The sequence below is a fragment of the Canis aureus genome, chromosome 18, assembly GCF_053574225.1.
Source record: "Canis aureus isolate CA01 chromosome 18, VMU_Caureus_v.1.0, whole genome shotgun sequence".
In the NCBI taxonomy this organism is placed as follows: Eukaryota; Metazoa; Chordata; class Mammalia; order Carnivora; family Canidae; genus Canis; species Canis aureus.
The window spans coordinates 44,016,670-44,036,974 of NC_135628.1; the positions used below are offsets into that span (position 1 = coordinate 44,016,670).

Sequence of the window (20,305 nt, forward strand, 5' to 3'; positions counted from 1 at the left end):
ATATCTTTATAAGATTTTTCAATAGACTTGTTTAATGTTATTTATAGATTTCTTCCCACTGAAATTATGATAATAGATTTAAATAATAAAAGGTATTTTATTGTTATGGGTTGAATGTTTGCTTCTCTCAAAATTTGTCTGTTGAAACCCTAATCCCCAGTGTGATCATATTTGGAGGTAGGATGTTGGGGGGATAATGAGGTTTACATTCTGTCATTAGTATGGGACCTTCAAGATGGGTTTAGTGCCCTTAGGCGAAGAGAGCTCTTTCCACTCCCATGGGAGCACCACAGCTGGCTGTCTAAACACCAGGAAGCAGGACCAGGAACCGAATCTGCAGGTACCTTGATTCTGAACTTCCTAGGCCCCAGAACTCTGAGTCTATAATATTTTGCTCTAGCAGCACAAGCAGATGAAGACATTGACTACTATGCAATATCATCAAACTATTCATCAGTCTAAAACAAACTTTGTGGGTCAAAAGTAAAGCACATGCTATAGACACAAGTAAATCCATATTTTTCTCAACTCTATTTTATAATTGTAATATTTTACTTAAAAACATATATTTCAGTATTTTTCAGTATTCCTCCAGATTCGAGTTTCTCAACATTGGCACTTTGGATCAGGTAGTTCTTTGTTGTTAGCGGTTGTCCTGTGCACTGTAAGATGTTTAGTAGCCTCTCTGGCCTCTATTCATTAAATACCCATAATAACTCCACACATCCATCTTGACAATAAAAAATGTGTTCAGATATTGTCAAATATCTCCCGGGGGCAAAACTGACCCCTGCTGAGAATCACAACTCTAGAAACCAATGGGTAGGTACCTCCTGAAATAATTGCCTTATCTGCACATCTTTTTTATTCCTTTACAATTTTGATTAAAAGATAGCAAGAATAGTGTGTTTTGTTTCAACAACAAAGGCAGTGAAATGTTATGAGCATTGTAAAACGATGATAGGAATAAATGTATGAGGATGGCGAAAAGGATAAACTCAATATAGAAAGTGTGGACCAACTCGGAGGAGTCTCTATATGAATAGAAATGTCATGACCACGAATTGCATGTTCCACATGCTGCACTCTACAATTCCCAATAATAACCACGGTAGAATTTTAAGTTTATCTACTTCTTTTCCCTTCCTGTAGATACTTTTGTTTGGGAAGAGTATGGGTGTTAAACTTACTTACTTCTGAAGAAAAGTAGGACAATGAAATGAAGTGTTGAGATAGAGCCATTTCGGATAATCCCTACTTGAGTTTGTAAACTCAGTATGATGGACTCTATTATTATACAGGAAAACAAAATAAATATAAACATAAGCAAAAGTCTGACAATTCCTTATAATCTAATAAACTTTAACATCAACTAAAAACAAACAACTCTATTCAAACAACTCTATTCATTTTAGGGATATACTTTGGGGATTTTTTTTTTTAAACAGAAATATCCACTTAATCTGATTTCATGAGTAGCAAGAACAAGGTTCAGTGGCCAGTGAGATTCTTGTATCTAATGCCTCATTTCTTCAGGAAGCAGAAGGCAGAATGGCCAAGGTATCAGTGCAGTTTGTTCCTTTATACCTTCACGTCCCACTCAGCTTCTGTTGATTGGTACTCACTGTGAAGGTCAGTTACAAAGGGCTGTGTCCATTGGCTTTTCATCTGGTATTTAAGAAGGCTAAAGCTGCAGTGGAATACTTTTAATGCTGGACCAGTGATCACCACAGAAGCTTTCACTGTATCTTGGGAGCACCCATGCATCAGGGTGACCCATCATCTCAGCTTGTGTAGGACTTTCCTGGTTTTACCATTGGAGGTCCAACATCCCAGGAAACCGTTCAACCCTGGACAAACCTAAACAATGGGTCATCTTATCTGAATTTTGAGTTTTTGACAGAGGTTTATTGAAGTTTAACTTTAAAAAAACATGTTTTCCAAGAGTTGGAAAGGTCAAGAATAGTCTCTACAAAAAAAAAAAAAAAATAGTCTCTAAATCTACTTTGAAGGGAAAAAAATCCTTCTAACAATCAAGTAGCACTTGGCATTTGGAATATGCATTTAACTAGCCTGTATGACTTCCAGGTATTTGCTGCTGTGTTTGTGAAGATGAGCAATTCCAAGGGCAAGAGAACAATCTGTCTCAGAGCGCTTCATTTAAGCAAGGACACGCTGCCAACTTGAAAGGAAATGAAGGCCACACTTTGTCTATGGGGGGATCCTGCAGTTATTCCCCTGCAAATTTAATTCAAACAGGTATTGAGATCTGAAACATGGAGATATCCACAAATTAGAGGATACTTGGTTTTCAAAAAGGAAAGAAAAGAAATCCAGGCCACAGAGAACTATCTCAAAGCAGCAATAGTAGTTCCTTTTCATGTTCATCACTGCATTCCTATGAACATGTTTTGAAAGTCTGTACTGTGAATAAAATTTCTTGAGATCTTCTTCATATGAAAAATGCATATTATAAATTTTAAAACTTAAAGTTATTGTCAAGTCAATTTTATTTAAAAAATAGCATATGTGTGTAAAATGTGCAAAATTAGTGCTATTCCAATACTTGACTTTTAAAATTATTAGTTATACAAATACGCCATTCAACTAGTTTATTGATGATTCCTTTATAAAATGCAGTGTTATTTGAATTATCACTCAAAAATAGACCTCTTTAGAATACCACCATTTTCAAATAAAAGGATTTAGAGAAATCTCTATTGAAAAATATCTTAGTTTTTCAAGCAATTCAAGAATTTACTTGACTTATAAGACTGATAACTCTCAGAATATTTATTATATGTTAATTATAGGATGTGCTTGTAGATTGTATATGAGCCAAATCACTACATGAGAAGATTTCTGTGAGAAATTCTCTCATTCGACCTGTTACTTGGGTCCCAAACCAACTTATAAACAAAAATCTCCAACAGGAGATATATATTTTTTTTAAACAGGAGGTTTTTAAACAGGAACTTGGTTCTGTAATGGGGTAGAGACAGTTGTCACCACAGACCATGATACTACTTAAGAAAATTAGTCTAGAGTCTACCTTTTCGTCACTAGGTTCCAAATAAGCTGTTTTGTTACTATAATTGTTATAGTTTAATGAATTCATTGTCAAAAGCTATGACCAAAGTAAATAGAAATATTTAAGTCCAAAAAGTTTAAGGAAATGGAGTCATGTTTGAAGCTCAACTACTGTTTTTCAAATTCTAAGGGCTATTAGCATATGTCAACAGTTCAAAATATAGGCATCAATCTTAGAAATCACCAAAAAACGCTTTACGGTTTTTTTGTACATACCTTGTAAGACCTCATTTCAAATGTCAGTGCCTTAAAATAAAAGCCTTGAATTTAAGGCTGTATTACGATTCCTTTTTAGTAATGTAACTGGAGAATTCTTATACGTAATCCACATCTTATTTTGGCTCCTACAGATTAATCCTGCAAGACTTTGAAATTACTATATTCTGTGAAGTATTCAATAACAATATCACTAGCGTCCACCTCAAGACAAATGTAATGATCACATTTTGATTCTTATCTCTCAAGCTCCAGTTATACAGAATGTTATAATCAGGAATGTATCAGAGATATCCAGTGTAATACTACTGGTTTCAATTAATTGCATGTACGTTACATAAAATGTGGCTTATAGCCAATTGACATATTAGAAAGCAACGAAGGCAAGAGTAGCTGTAGCTGAACACAAACACACACACCCTGAAAATATGGCATCTTTTAAAAAAAAATATTTTAAAGATTAAAACATGGTATCAGTGAAAGTGATCTGAAGCCACTCAAGTCCTGAAATGGTTTGTGGTTTAGGCAATTCGTTTCTTAATTGGCCACCAACTCTTCACTGTGGTCTCCTTTCCCAGTTAAATGATGGACTTCAGGAATGATTTAACTATAGCAGAAGCCTTCATTGCTCAGTAGAGACAAAAGGACCAGGACTGCAAACCCAGGCTGACGAGTGACTACCCCAGACAAACTGAAAAATCTGGTCCAGCTGTTTTGCATATGTTTGACACTGGCTGGCTCTTAGATTAAAAATATGACTTTCTGCTCCCACAAAGTTTAAGTGAAAAATGGCTTTTTCAAAAAGAGCATCAGAAGGCTTTCATATTCTGTATACATTTTTATACTATAAAAGCTGAATCAAGCACACTGTGAGGGGGAAAATTGACTCCAATTGATAGCTGATTTAAAAAAAAAAAAAAGGCAAACAAAACCATCTGAAAATAGGGTTTGTCATGGAAACAGCATGCTAATGGGACCATATTCTGGATATCTTTATGGTTCTCCAGGAAAGTCTTCTTTTGCCACTAGTATCAAAAGAAACAAAAGAATACACTGGCTTGCTACACAATTCTAAACAAGTTATTTCCTAAAAACAAAGCCTGATGGTGATTCAAAAATGTCTTTTAAGGTGATTTAAATCCAGCACTATAAAACCTTTCTGCATCAAATTTACTTATTATAAGGACACCCACAATAAGAATGCCTTATATTTATTTCGTGGATTGAGATTAATAATCTTTAAAATTTTTTTCCCAGAAATTATGATTGAAACACCTAGAGAGGAGACATGTTTTAATTTGGCCTAAGAATTGTTTTAAAATGTCTACACAATAAAACCTTCTCAGATATCTACTATAATAGATTAATGAAACAAAGGAAAAAAGACCATAAAATTGCATCTTTCTTCTTAAAATTGAATGTTGTATTTTCAATTAAATTTTTTCATTTGCCTTAAAATAAATAATGATAATGACTTAAAAGATAATTAATTGCATTATAACCATGAAAGTAACTCTATTGTATCAATGGTCTTCATTTTAGTTCCTTGCCATTTTATCACCAAATATTTTCATGGGAAAATTTAATATAAATATTTTTCGTCTGGAATAAGAGACTTGTTTTCCAAAGGTATTTGAGGTTTTTCCATCTGGCATCTTCCATTTCTCATAACCTTATTTCCATATTGTAAAATATATAAACTTTGTACCTCTATTTTATAAAAATTAGTGTGTATATTTATGTATATATGTATATAGAGATAAAATATGGATACATACACATATGTATATATCTATATATATATGCCATACACACATGTATATATATGTACATATATGTATATATGTGTGTGTGTATATATACACATATGTATAAATTCTGACTAAGAGTAGACCAACCAGATAATTTCTCTGGAAAAGGTTCCTTGAACAATATAAAAATGGTGTCTTCCGAAGCAAACAACAGAAACAATCTTATATACCCAACTACTGTTTAAGATGTTTAGAAACACAGTCAGTTAACCATTAATTGATTGCCTATTTATGGTTTCGGAATATCCAAGATTATGAAAAAGACAATACCTCAAAAAAATTGTGACCGAGGTGGTGCCTGATAATTTAAATAAGACTCTGTATTATAAAAAGTCATGTAAATTTACCCCTTAAATGGAAAAAGAAAAAAAGCTTTAATATTAAAATTAGAATTCTCTTTTTAATAATCCTCTTTGAGTAAAGAAATAATTTAGAAACTTCTTTTTTATATTATTACTGTCATGAAAGCAGATGTGTCTAGGAACTTGGCAATGTCAGTCTCAACACTGCAAGTCGGATACTTAAGGGCTGGTCTGAATGTTTAAGAATAGACTTTTTCATTGAATTCCTAAATTTATATACTTTGGGACTGGCTTTGAGACATTATAAAATGCAAAGATAGTTCAGATAGTTCCAGCTCTATTATTTTCAGGCACAAAAACCATATGATTTTGTACAAAACTTTGATTTTTTTATTTGTGAAATTAAAAATATGGTATTTTATATATATAAACTTCTATTCCTCTATAAATATAGATGACTTTGTGATCATGAACAGAATAAATGCATACCAAATCCAAAGACCATTGTCATTTTTAGGGTATGACAGACAGATAAATTTAGGTCCTAAGTACTGGCATTTTGATAAACTCTTAAAATTTAAAACCATACAATCAGGAGGATTGCTATCCTCCTCTTTTGCACAGAGAACTAAAGTGAATATTTTTAAATGGCTTTGAAAGATTTACATTTGACACATTTCTGTAAATCCAAAAAAGAGCACACAGGATTCAATGCAGGAAAACTGCACACTTTCCCTTAACCATGCATGCCCATATTTCGTTTATTTCAGGAGCTAACTCCATCAATTATTCCACTTCCTTTACCTCCTGGAATCTTACAAGGTTTGTTTTTAATGATGTGGATTATTCCTCCCTCAGAATGTATTGCTGAATAATCATCATCACCTTATGCTGAAAGTGTGCCACTGTTACATTTTAAAGTTTCTGATATATGTCTAATTATTATTCGATTAAAAATAAGAAAGGAGCACTTCATTTTGAGAAAGTCCATTACACTGAAGTCTCCTTCAAGTTTTTCTATTCAGCTTATCAACGGTCTGCTGTCCTGGTAAGGAAAGCAGCGATCAACTCCTTAACAAAGCTTTCCAGGTGACTTACTGTTTCTTTCTTTTTTTTTTTTTTTTTACAGAAAGGTAAAACTGAAATGTGGGCTGTCTCAGTGCTATAGGCAGTTTGCCAGGCATCCGTATGCAATTAGAATTAACATTTTATAATCCCCATCTTCAGTCTCTCCCAAACCACACAAAGCTTCATGCCTCTTCCCAAATCTCAGCAACCACATCTTTCCATGACGCTGGCCAAACCCATACCAGGTTTTAGACACTAGAGAATGAAATGAGCTCATCCACCAAAAATTAGACTTGAAAAAGTTTGGCACTGGTTATCCCACTCAACCTCTAAGCAACTTAGGTGGAAGGAGGGAGTGCCTGGGCGTTGGAAGCTGGTGTGGAAGGAGGCTGGGACTGCCACAGCCTGTATCTGTGGGCCTCCTAGAAGCTAAGGGTAAGGTTCTCGACAGAGAAAAATTCAGTTTCGGATAGTCAGAGGGACAAGGCCTTCACAATCTGGGACCTCCTGCTCCTCGAGGGTACGCCTGGGATGGGCAGGGGCCTACCCCCGGTTTTGGAAACTCTGTGGAGCTCTGTAACTAAAGAGTCCTGACCCCAAGCACTGAAGGGAAAGGTGGGGGTGGGGGGAGTAGAAAGAGGAGGAGGCGAGCGACTTGGGCCGCCGGGCCCAGAGGCACCCCACCGCCCGCAGGGAGGGGCGTGCCAGAACAAGGGGGAGCACCGCGAGCTCCGGTTTTATCTCTGCAGTACTTTGAAAAGAGAAAGAAGGAAAAGCCTCAGATGGTTAAACGGGCCCCTAAATAATTAAAATTCGAACAAAACCAAAAAAAGAAAAGAAGAGGAAGAAAAAGAAAAACGCGTGATCGGTCGTCATTTAAATACAAATATACTTACAAAAATCTTACACAGGCTATTTACAATCATAAAAGCACACAGTCCAGGTACCAGAGTGTGAGGACGAGAGAGGCGTCTCTCTGTCCCCCCTGCGGCGGTTGGGCCCTCCAGTCCGTTTGCCCCCCGGGGACGGAAGCTTTTGCAGGAGCCGCGTTGTGAAAAGGAGCCTGCGAAAAGCGAAGGGCTAGCGAGGAAGCCTTGAGTAGCCAGGTCTGGCAAGGTTTCCACGGGGCCAGCGTGTTGGGGGTGGCTGGGACTGGGCTGAGCCCCCGGGGGTCTCAGACGGTGGTCTCTCCCTGTTTGCTGTTGGTAAGCCTGGTATAGAACTTCCTCCAGGAGTTGAGGGTCTTGCCGGACCAGATCCAGAAGCCTGACGTGATGCCCACGATCAGTGTCATAAGGTACTTGATCATGAAGACTGTGAAGTCTGGGCTCATGGGCGGGTGGGGCGGGGCGCCTCCACCCGCCTGGAGGTGGGGGCAGGGGATGGCATAGCTCTTGCAGCTCTGGGCCACCCAGCTGCGCTCCCACTGGTCCCGGAAGGCCTGCTCGTAGAAGTAGCAGGCGATGACGATGGTGGCTGGCACCGTGTAGAGCACGCTGAAGACGCCGATGCGCACCATGAGCTTCTCCAGCTTCTCCGTCTTGGTGCCGTCGTGCTTCATGATGGTGCGAATGCGGAAGAGGGACACGAAGCCGGCCAGCAGGAAGGACGTGCCGATGAACAGGTACACGAAGAGCGGCGCCAGCACGAAGCCGCGCAGCGCGTCCACGTTATTGAGCCCCACGAAGCACACCCCGCTCAGCACGTCGCCGTCCACCTGGCCCAGCGCCAGGATGGTGATGGTCTTGATGGCTGGCACGGCCCAAGCAGCCAGGTGAAAATACTGCGAGTTAGCCTCGATGGCTTCGTGACCCCACTTCATGCCGGCTGCCAGGAACCAGGTGAGCGACAGAATCACCCACCAGATGGAGCTGGCCATGCTAAAGAAGTAGAGCATCATGAAGAGGATGGTGCAGCCCTCCTTCTTGGTGCCCTGCGCCACTGTGCGCGCCCCGTCCTCGGAGAACTTGTCGTTACACACCACACGGTCCTCCAGCAGGAAGCCGGCGATGTAGGCCACGGCCACCGCCGTGTAGCAGCCCGACAGGAAGATGATGGGCCGCTCCGGGTAGCTGAAGCGCCGCATGTCCACCAGGTAGGTGAGCACCGTGAAGAGCGTGGAGGCGCAGCACAGCACCGACCAGATGCCGATCCAGGTGCGCGAGAAGCGCAGTTCCTCGGGCCCAAAGTACATGAGCCCGTACACCTTGGTCGGCTCACACGGCGCGCCGCAGTCTTTCTCCCCCAGGAAGTGGTAGTTGAGGTAGGAGGGCACCTTGAGGGCGCGCGGGCACGAGAACTTGCCCCGCTCCGACGCGCCCGCGCCCCCCGGAAAGCCGCCGCCACGGTGCCCCCCGCCGCCGTGCTGAGGGTTGCTGGTCCAGAACTCCGGCAGCAAGGAGGGCGTCGGGGTGCCCTTGTCCGACGTGTTCTGGCCCACGCACAGCTCGCCCGCGCCGTGCACCGGGAACTTCTCGCACTTGAGCGTGTCAGGCCACTGGAAGCCGAACTTGTTCATGAGCGCCTCGCAGCCCTGGCGCGCGCGCTCGCACAGAGAGCGGCAGGGCGGCAGCGCCTGCTCCAGCACCGTGCACACGGGCGCGTACATGGAGCACAGGAAGAACTTGAGCTCCGCCGAACACTGCACCTTCACCAACGGGTAGAACTGGTGCACCTCGAGGCCCGCGTCCTCCTGGTTGGTGTGGCCCAAAAGGTTGGGCATGATGGTCTGGTTGTACGCGATGTCCGTGCACAGCGGGATGGAGATGGGCTGGCAGTAGCCGTGGTCCGGGATGGAGATGCCCCTCTCGCCATTGTACTGTTGCCCGCTCTGCTGCTGCTGAGGCGCCGGCGGCGGGGGCTGCTGCCCCGGCCCGGGGCCCTGGCCCGGCCCCTGGCCCCCCGCCTGCCCCCGGACCCCCGGCAGCAGCGGAGCCTCCAGCAGCCAAAGCAGTAGCAGCAGCCGGCGCGCCAAGCGTCCGGAGTCAGCTCGCGGGCGGCGGCGGCGGCGGCTGCCCGCGTCCCCGCTCGGCTCCGCGCCGGGTCCCGCCGGGAGCGCCCCAGCGCAAAGTTCCCAGCTCGCGCGGCCGCCGGCGGCCCGGGACTTCTTAGGCGCCTCCTCTTCAGCCATACTTTCTCGGCTCCGTCCTCGGCGCCGCTCGGCGCGGGCTGGCAGTGGCGCAGCGGGCGGCGGCCCCCCCAGCGGCCGGGGAGATCTCCTCCGCGCCGGTGCCCTCCGTCGAGCCCAAGCCGCGCTCCGCCCGCTGCCCCGGCTCCCGCTCCGCGTCCCGCAGCCGCCGCCGCCGCGGAAACTTGCGATTCATGAAGCGTGGGCGGCGGGGAGAGCCCGGGTGGCTCCGGCGCGCCGGGGTCGCGTCCCGCCTGCCCGGCCCTTGGCGTTGCGGGTTCCCGGCTGGCGGCGCAGCGCTAGTGGCCGCGGCCCCGTGGAGCGCGCAACTCTCCGCAGCCCAGCGGCCTCGACTCCCCCCTGCGCCTCCGCCTCCTTCTCCGCCGCCGCCGCCTGACCATTTGTGTCAATCCCTCAACTCGCTCGCTCTCCTCTCTCGCGCGCGCCCTCGGACCGGTTTCCAGGCGCCCCGCAGTCTGTCTTTCACCAGGAGGGAGGAGCCTTGAAACCGACGCAGACCTGGAGGCTCAGGGACCGTCGCCCAATCGCAGCACTGGCTTCCCGGCGCAAAGGGCGCCCGCTGCCTGCTTCCCCGAGCGAAAGTCGGCGAGCGGGCGGGAGGGGGGAGAGACGGGAGGAGGAGGAGGAGGAGGAGGAGGAGGAGGAGGAGGAGGAGGAAGTAGTCGTGGTGGCAGAGGCACCGCTCCGGCGGCACAAAGAGTGGCTTTGCGATGAAGCGGGACAGGCTTGGTTGCTTTTGCCTTTTGCAGAAGAAAGGGCGAGGACTGGTGGGAGAATGGTCCCATATGCTGTTGGAGATCATGAATAGGAGTCGGCGGACCCCGGCACTTGGCTTTTCTTTTCTTTCGTCCATTTCCATGTTTGAAAATCCTGCTCTTAACGCTGGTTACAAACAGCAATCCGAGCGCCGCGATCCGAGCAGATGCCTTGGACTTAGGGAGCGCTTGGCTTCCTTCGAGTTCGTGCCTGTCGAGGTGCTGTTGAGCGTGTTGCTCTGATGCCCTAGAGCTCCCGCGCTGGGCTCGGCGGGCTTCGGACGCGCCGTCTCCCCAGGGGCAGGTTCGCGGGGTCGCTGTCAAACGCAGAACAACAGCAAAACGCAAACACAAACTTTGACGGAACTGAAAAAGTAAAGCCAGATGCGCCGCCGTCCGCTGCGGCCGTCCTTCCCGTGGTCCTTTTTCTCCTCCTCAATCAACTCAGAAACAGAAGCAAAGGGAGAGCGTCTATTTAATATTTAGAGAGAAAAGCTGGAGAACCCGACGACCTCTCTTCGGGAGCGTCTTCGCTGCCCGAGACCCCAGAGGTGCCTCGGACCGGAGCAGAAGCGTCGCTGACGAACAGCCTGGGCTGTTGGGGAGCCCTTAGGGGCCTTCCAAACCCCCGGGACGCCCACGGCGCAGGGGCCGCTCCTGGGAGTGCCAGACCCGGGCCAGTTAGGGACCTCAGGCCGGGCAGCGGCGCGGTGGGCCGCCACCGGCGTGTGGAGCTGGGGACGCCAGTTTCATAAACAACACGGCGAAATCTGAAAGCCAAAGAGCTAACTGCACATTCCCTTCCTAATTCCAAACAGCACCATCCATCGCAGCCTACTTATATTCTTGTTTTATGCGTAGGGTTTCGTGTGAGTGTGTGTTTTTAAAGGATGCTTTAACTAGGTGACTCAGTTTTATCAATTAAGTGCCATTGTATTATTCGTTCTACCTAGGATTTGTTGGCCTATGATTAGACTCTCAGGATACTTTTCTGCTGTTGTTTTCTATCTTTTGTTTATTCATTCATTCGTTAAATACACACTTAGGGAGCACCTCTTAATGCTATAAGCTATATTAGGTAGCAGAATACAGAGATGTATGAGATATGGCCCAGCCTTACAGGAGGATGAAGTGCAGTGGGCCAAAGAAAGGTAGATCAGTTATCCTGCCACCCATTTTAAAGCTGAATGAGCACAGAGGAAGCAGCCAGTCATTGGAAATGGGTGAGAAGCTTAAATTGGTGAAAAGAGCAGGATGAGGAGTGAGTGTGGCTGAGATATCATGAGTAAGGCAGGAGAAAGTTTTAGTCTATACTAAAAAGTTTGGGTTGAGTCATATACAGACAATAGGGAGCTTCTGAGGGTCACTTTCTCCCACTTACAGGGGATGGGGGGGTGGGACTTCGGGGGTGGCTTCAGAATGACTGTGAAAGATGAATCCTGGGGCATGCTGTCACTGGGAAGCTTGACCATTAGTCTAGACATAAAGGTCACTACTTAAGATGGGTGGTACTTGTACCATGTACTAACAGGGCACTGTGAATTTCATCACCAAGCATGTTGGTGTCTCTAAAGAATGTACAGTTGTATCTGTACCTGTTAAGCCAAAATGACATCTTTTATCTCAGATACATATATTATTGTTTTTCAAATATTCGTGGATGTAGTAAATTCATGAAATATATATTTGTTTTAAAGTATTTCTGGATGCCTAGTTTTTTTTATTTTTTTTTTCTTCCTAGTATTTTTTAAAATTTTTTATTTATTCATGATAGTCACACATAGAGAGAGAGGCAGAGACACAGGCAGAGGGAGAAGCAGGCTCCATGCACTGGAAGCCCGACGTGGGATTCGATCCTGGGTCTCCAGGATCGCGCCCTGGGCCAAAGGCAGGCGCTAAACCGCTGCGCCACCCAGGGATCCCTAGTATTTTTTTTTTTTTTAAGAAAATGCAACAGGTACTAAATGTGTATACAGCATGTATTATATATACGAGTGTGTGTATGTGTATTGACAGTAATTCCTGAAAGATTTTGATATTGAAAAAGAGATGTTCACTGAGGTCTTTTGAGCACTCACAGTCCGTAATTGTTCATTTTACCTTCCAGCATCCTGGCCCACAGTATCCCAAGGACACTTTTTCTCTAGCCTTCTGCCCTGATGCTCCTTCTTCTGCTGAGAATATCCCACACTTAGAAACTTTACCAAGACATCTTCCTTCTACCACCCCTTGCTTGTAAAGGCTTATCTGTCTTGTGTTCCACTCTCTCAAGGTCATTCTTGGTCACTGGCTGGGTGAAAAGCGAATTGATTCTAATGTGTTAGTTACCAAGTATCACATGCATTAAGCATCCACCAACACCACTGCTCCAAACCCTCTTCTCCCCCAACGGATGGGGCACAAGGGAAAAAGGCAGAATGTTCAGTACTGTTCCTCAGAGTATGTGACACTCTTTTGCTTCAAAAGTTGTTCTATTAAAATTCTTGAGCTTATTTTACGTTCCACTGGGCAGTGAAGTTCACTAGGAAGGAGGCTCAGCAATGCCAGCAGAGTTAAAAGAGAGAGAAAGAGAAGTTGTTCTTGGGGCCCCTGGGTGGCTCAGTGGGTTAAGCTTTTGCCTTTGGCTCAGGTCATGATCTCAGGGTCTTGGGATTGAGCCCCAAGGTGGGCTCCCTGCTCAGTTGGGAGTCTGCTTCTTCCTCTCCCTCTGTCCCTCCTTCTTATACTGTCTCTCCCTCTCATAAATAAATCAAAAAAAGAAAAAAACATCATCCTTGCCGGATTATGGAACTGGAAGGAACTAAAGACATCATCCAAGAACGAGTTAATTTTCTCCTGTTTACAATGAAAAATACTAGGCTCAGAAATGTTAAGGGACAAACTCCAGGTAAACAGCTTGTTTGGTTTGAATTTCATTAGATGTTTATTTTAGCCCTTTCTATGTTCTTTTGAGTAGTTATCATTCTTTTATTTTTTAAGTCAATTTTCTGTAGTTCTCTCTCAATAGATTGTGTTAAAAAAGACCTAAAAAGAATTTTTTTCTGAGAGTTGTCTTCCAAAGTTAAAAAAAAAACCTAGATTTTCTATTTATTTTATATCAACCCAGTATTTCATTTATTAAACCTATGTGATATAGAGGAAGTTATTAAAATCAAGAACAGTTCAGAGTTGTAACCAATGACAATTAGTGTTATGGAAAGTCTTTTGGGGAGGTGATGCAGGCTGTGGATAACAAAGTGTTAGAAGAGAAATATGAGCAGCATATTTTTACTTTAAAATATATAATTTTCTCAGGATGTGGAAAGGTTTGAGATCCACAGATAAAAATGACCAAATAAGTATGAACTACTATGAACTTTGAAATTAAAATATTTCAATTAAGCAAGAACTATAAACATAACCCAGTTCCTCCTTGATATTGGTTCTTCAAGCTTCAGACTCTGTCAAGTTTTCTTATATCAAAGGTCTTGTTTTATCAGGCTTTTTCCAAATCTTCTGAAGTTTCTCCAGACTGCTTATGTCAGGTTGAATGTGGATAATTACCAGGGCTAGAGATCCAGTTCCAATTACATACAGTTGAGTGCACATGGACACGCAAGCAGTTAGGTGAATGCTCCACATGCAACCTGGCGGACCTTGAACTCTTAGTTGTTTTGTTGCTGGCTTGTGGGTAGCAAGCTTGAATTATCTTTGTTGAATAACAGAGGTTATAACACTGGTTAAGACTATATTTTTGAGCATCTATCATATGTATTTGGCATTGTTTTTCCTAAAGCATGCTATATACATTGCCTCTTGTCACTTAAATTCTACCACTCTTTGAGATAAGGTACTAATTATTATCTTCTTTTAATAGATGAGGAATCTAATACTCAACGTAGTTAAGCAACTTGTCCAAGGTTCTATAGCCAGTAAGTACCAACGTAGGCCTTGTGTCTAATCAAACTCTATGGACTTTCATTGAGTAACAGAATATGAATATGCTACTCCTAAAAATTATAGAAGAAAATGTGGTTTCTGAGATGTGCAGATCATGGTGATTCCTTAGTATTTAACATAGTTTTCTATACCAGGATAACAGGGTAACACTGTTGGGACTCAGATTATAAATATTTTGCTTGACACTTGTGCTCTGTGGAATGGAGTTTGAGAAGTGCTGGGTTACACTTAATATAGTTTGAAACTTTAAGATTGGACTCTCACGTCTGTATCACTTTTGTCTGTCAGGAGTTCATTCTTTTCTTTGAATTCCTAGTAAAGGGAATATTGATTGGTTAGGGAGATGATAATGATAGAGAAAACTCAGACTATGCTCTTCCCTCCTATCTGAGAGGCGTCACCTAGGAGTCTATCATACTGCCTTTGCAGAGACACTGGAGGTTAGAGATGCTGCCTAAGCTTTCACCCTAGATCTCTACCTTATTCCTTCTTGAAATTCCAATCCAAGAATTTCTGCATAAGCTAATACTTATCTTCCCAAACATCTGTATTCTTTTGCAACAATTCTAAAACTAAGTGTCTTTTCTTTGTTCCTTTTTTTCCTTCGTTCTTACACAAATCTGTTCTTGACATTGGTGGGATAGTTTTTGGATTCACTTATACACAAAGCCTCAATTTATAAACTCTCTTTGAAAGGTCCATCTTTTAAAAATATATATTGCTTTTCCTAAAACAGCTTATCAAAAGAGACAATTTGATTATCTTGACTATTATCTTACAGGGCACTTTTTAAAAAGATTTTATTTATTTATGCATGAGAGACACACAGGGAGAGAGGCAGAGACACAGGCAGAGAGAGAAGCAGGCTCCCTGCAGGGAGCCTGATGTGGAACTCCATCCTGGGACTCCAGGATCATGTCCTGGGCCAAAAAGGCAGACACTCAACTGTTGAGCCACCCAGACATCCCTATTACAGGGCACTTACAGCTGACTCATAGTAAGATCCTAAACTGACTTATCTTTTGAGAGTCAGCTATAATTTGTTATAATGTATATTTTAAATAGACTCAAAAATTTAATATAGAAAGGAATATTCAGTAGGTCTAAATATGAATCGTGGATTATTTGTACTCACAAACCTCACAAAACTCATTTAAAATAAATAGAAGTATAGAAGGAAAGAGAATTCACATCATTGAATTATCATCAACAAGGTAGGATAATAATTACCCATATTTGTCCTGTAATTCAAAGATTAAACTATAAAAGAACACTTTGCTAAATATATTACTTAAATCTCGGTTTCTCCAAAGCCCATATGCAAAGAGCTATCTCATGACTCTGCTTTAATTAGTCTGTTGTTATACAATTGGAAATAGTGTATACTCTGGGAAAACTTTTGCAAAACATATAAGCATTTGTATTGGATTTAAAATGTAGTCCTTCTGTGAGGCCTTAGGCAAGAAATATAGATGATCCCTTGTAATTAAAACCTTATGTTTCATGAGCTGAAAGAGGCCTCTCTGATTGGCTAAGATGTGGGGAGCAGAGTTTAGAATCATTTGGGTGCAGAAAGAAGTTTTTAAGAGAACAAGTAAAACTTGTGCCTCTGTAAGCAAGCCTTTCTGCTCTCATTTCTGGACAACTTGACATAAGGGAAATGACTTGTACATGTTTTAAAATCATAGTGTAATCAATTTGGTTTTTTTTTTTCAATTTGTTTTTTGTTTATTTGTTTGCCTTAACCTGAAATCTTCTGGCCAACGGTAACATGGAAGTCAATCCGTGGTTTCTAAAGAATTAGTACAAATTCTTCTTAAAAGAGCATCTTTGGGACTATGATTAAGACCAAATGGAACATGCAACCAGGCATTTCATTTCAGATCTGACATTTCTTTGGCCGGGGAGTAAAGAAAAGCACCGGGCTATTTGTACTTTATTAGACATCTAAGGCTAAAATGATCCTAGTAGTTGAAAAAAGTAAAAAAGAAAAACACCATTTTTCCCCATGAAAGTTGTCATTATATCATAGTACCTAACTTAATCTTCACAACAATGCTGATTCAGATAGCAAGATGATGAGCCTCAATTAAGATGCAGAAATGGAAGCTTAAGACATTGCCTTGCTCAGGGGCACCTGGGTGTCTCAGCTGGTTGAGTGTCCTACTTTGGCTCAGGTCATAATTTCAGTGTCCTGGGATTGAGCCCCACATCAAGCCCTGCACTCAGCAGGGAGTCTGCTTCTCTCTCTCTCTCTCTCTCTCTCTCTGCCCTCCCCCTGCTCTTGCTCTCTCTGTCTCTCTCAAATGATGTCTTAAATAAAAGACATTGCCTTGCTCATGTAGTCTGTCAGTGGGGAAGCCACAATTCAAATGCAGTTACTACCTGCATTACCACAGCAGCATGCTAAGGGAAACAAGATAAATTCCCTAGCTTTTGTAACCTAATTAAAGAAAGTTCATTAGGGAATACAAAATCCTGCCCAAAAACCTAGCTGTATGACAGTTATTTCAATGTTTTAGTATAAAGGATATCAAATACCATAGGACAATGTCAGATGGCCATTTCTAATACCCACCCATAATAAAAACCAAGATATAATGGTGTGTGTCTTAGGTGAAGGAGACTAAGGAAAAAAAATAGGCTAAAAATACAGCTTTCCTGTGATCCGATTTAATGGGGGACACCTTTAGGGGATGTACTCACCATTCTTACATTTTTCCTACATCAGAAGAAAGGTGTGGACATTAGAGTATTCTTCAGTGCTGGGTAAAAGCACTTCTTTCACCTTAGTGAGTATTCTTGCTTTCCTGAGCCTCAATTTCCTCATTTATAAAATTAGGGTGACAATCTAAATGGGTATTGTGTATCTTGCTGGCTTTAATATTCCGTAATTCTGATCACAACTGAGAGGTATGCATATTTACATTTAAAAGCCAGAATATTAATCAATAGGCAAGTGCATTTGATAAAACTGCCTCAGCATATTGATTTGAGGAATCTCTGCATTATTGATCTGATAGGAGGTTGGAATGCAATCGGGGTCTGTTTAAATAGAGCTTTTCTTTTCAGCTTTCATTTCTCCTCAGCTCTGTCAAGAACAGAAGTAAGAGAAATCTCTGCTATATGGGCTAGTGTACTTCCCCTTGGGGCTTTGCAGTCTGTGGAGTTTATGTGGCATTCTGTTTGCTGCCAGCCCTTCAGATTAACACAGGAATCTGAGCTTAGAAAAAAAAAGAGTAAACTTTGCCATCATTAAAAATTAATAGATATTTGGAAAGCATGCACACAAATCAAGATTAGATCTGATGATTTTGATACAATTTTCCCTTTTACTCCATGATTACCTCTAAATCCATTATTTTCTAAATATGCCATATACATATGGCTATGTAACAAACCACCCCAAATTTAGTGGCACAAAATGATAGCCATTCTATTATCCTCATGATTCATGGACTCAGGAATTTGGACAGGGACAGTGGGGATGAGTTATCTATATACACCATGGAATCGGGAGACTTAGCTGGGAGGACTCCACCAACTAGGGGTGACTCGGGCAGTTGAGGGCTGGAACAGTTAAGGCTGGAGGATCCACTTCCAAAATGCCTGGCCCCTAGGCAGAGGTGGCTGGCTCTGGTGTGACTGTCAGCCAGAGTGATACAAGCCACCTCTCCAGCATGGGAGCCTTAGGGTAGTCAGACTTGGTACATGACAGTTCAGTTGCCAGCAAATGAGGCAGGAGCTACACGTTCTTTCATGACTTAGTTTAGGAAGCCACATAGTGCCATTTCCAACATGTTCTAATGGTCAAAACAGTTACAAGCCTGAATAGATTCAATGCAAAGGACATGGATATCACTTCAAGAGGAACAGCATCAAAGGATTTGTAGCATTTTTAAAACCTGCCACATGAAGAAATCTGAATCTATAAAATAATTTTATTTTATATTCCAGGGCTCAAGATAGCTATAACAATAACAACATTTACTGAGTGCTTACTATGTGCTAGCTAGTTCTCACATTCATTCTTTGAGGGATGTTTTATCTTCACTTCACAGAAGAGGGAAATGAGGCTTAGAGAGAATTAGGAACTAGTCACACCCTAATGAACAGGTGAAGGGAGATTTGAACCATGGCTGTCTGGCTATTGACTATAGAAGCTTAACCATTGAGTTGTATAATTCTTACTTAGCTAACTACAGTAAAGCTTTTTAAGAACAATTAAACACAAATTTTAAAGCTATTGGCCCTCACCAATACTGAAAAAAAAAACTGTTTTGGATAAAATTGCTATTAAACAGATTTTGTGGTTTCAGACTCACAGCAACTGAACAAAATGTCTCACCTCTACATAAACACCTGTATGTTGGCAAAGTAGCTCCTGACAGGACTGGACAAGCTTGAACTGGTAGAGCTGGAACCTTCCCCAAGAAGAATGGAGTGAGTCACGAGGATTGAGGGTTACTGTATTGTGGCTGCCGGGGGAAATCAGGTTTTGACTCTCAGTTGGATATCATTCTAAAGTTCAGAGACGGTTTTGCATCAAGAATTGGGCTGTTATCAAGACATGTTCTGACGCAAAATTGTTTCATCTTTTAGGGCAATTAGAAAGTAGATAGCTTAAGTAGAGAAATAAAAAGCTCCCATTTTTTAAACTCAATTTTCACACATCAGACCAAGTTATCTTGCAGGTTCATGTTCCAAAAAAAAAAAAAAAATTTACAAAGAGACACACACCTCTGTGATGAATTAAAAACCTGTGTTCTGCAGGAATTCTTACTAGAATACCGCAGGACGCAGCTAAGATAGTGTTACCCTTGTGACACCAGCCTGGAAGTGCGAAGAGCTTGGGGAGTAGGGGGCAACCCTAGAACTCTATGTGGTTTTAGAACCGCTATGGATACTGAAATTTCAACTCTGTCAGCCCTGTTTCCAGGGAATTGTCATAGACAGGAAACGAGATTGCCTCTGGCCCCTGTTTCCATCTACCTCCAGCTGCTCTCCCTGCTGCAAAGGGCTGTCACGGCTGCTCTGTGCTCACATACTGACCACCAGAGACTCTGCCAGCCTTGTTCCTGCTGCAAAGCTGCCCTCTCACCAGTCTGTTTATAATGGGCTACACGGCTCTGCAGGATCCACTGCTTCACAGAGCTACCATCCCCCTCTCCTGCACTGCCTAAATTTAGAAAGATTTTTCCATCTATAGTAAGAAAGCTCCTTCAACAAATCTTGGTATCCAAAGGTAAACAGGGTCTTTTTACTTTACTCTTTCTGCCATCAGATAATACAGGATGTTTTCCAAAGGTTGAGCTATGTGACTACCTAAGTAATTCAACCAAGAGCTTCCATTCAAAGTATTTCTCACCAATACAGAATCTAAACTGACAATGGTCCCGTAAGCCTCCTGCTCAAACCATAGTGAAGTCTCTTCCCAAAGAACTTCATCAGTTTTGTATTTCCATTTATTACCATGCAATAAATATTTATGGAGCACTTTGCATGTGCCAAGCACTCCACTTGGTGTCCAAGATATAACACCAAACAAGGCAGACATCTAATCCTGTCTTCACAGAGCTTTCATTCTAGCACTGAAAAGGACACAGAACAAATACTTACACCACTCATTATCCATGCATACATGAGTTCATTCCAGTTGGTATAAATTATGTTCAGTCTTTGGTTGGGAGTTATACACAACTCTGGATAGCTTCATCAAAGAAAGAGATGGTCACAGAGGTGCCTAACAGGATACAGGGAGGAGATAATTAAGCAAGAATCAAATTAGCCCTACCTCTTTGGTAGGAGTTCATAGATTTTCCTTCTGTTGTGCTTCATTAATGTGACTTAGTTATCAAAACTCCAAATCTTTCAGTTCAAAAGGGATTGTCTTTCATCCATCTTGAGTGTAGTGTTTGCCTTGGACTAATTGATCAGAGCCAGGAAAGCTGTTCTTCATGTATAGACATGGTCATT

General features: G+C 42.5%; 1 protein-coding gene across 1 annotated transcript; it reads right to left on the reverse strand.

The window, feature by feature from the left end:
* Positions 1–5,786: 5,786 nt before the first annotated feature.
* On the reverse strand, positions 5,787–10,191 carry FZD1 (frizzled class receptor 1). Its single transcript, XM_077857024.1, has one exon. It carries the CDS (start codon positions 9,615–9,617, stop codon positions 7,662–7,664), a length of 1,956 nt encoding a protein of 651 aa, XP_077713150.1. The 5' UTR covers positions 9,618–10,191; the 3' UTR covers positions 5,787–7,661.
* Between the last annotated feature and the right edge of the window lie 10,114 nt (positions 10,192–20,305).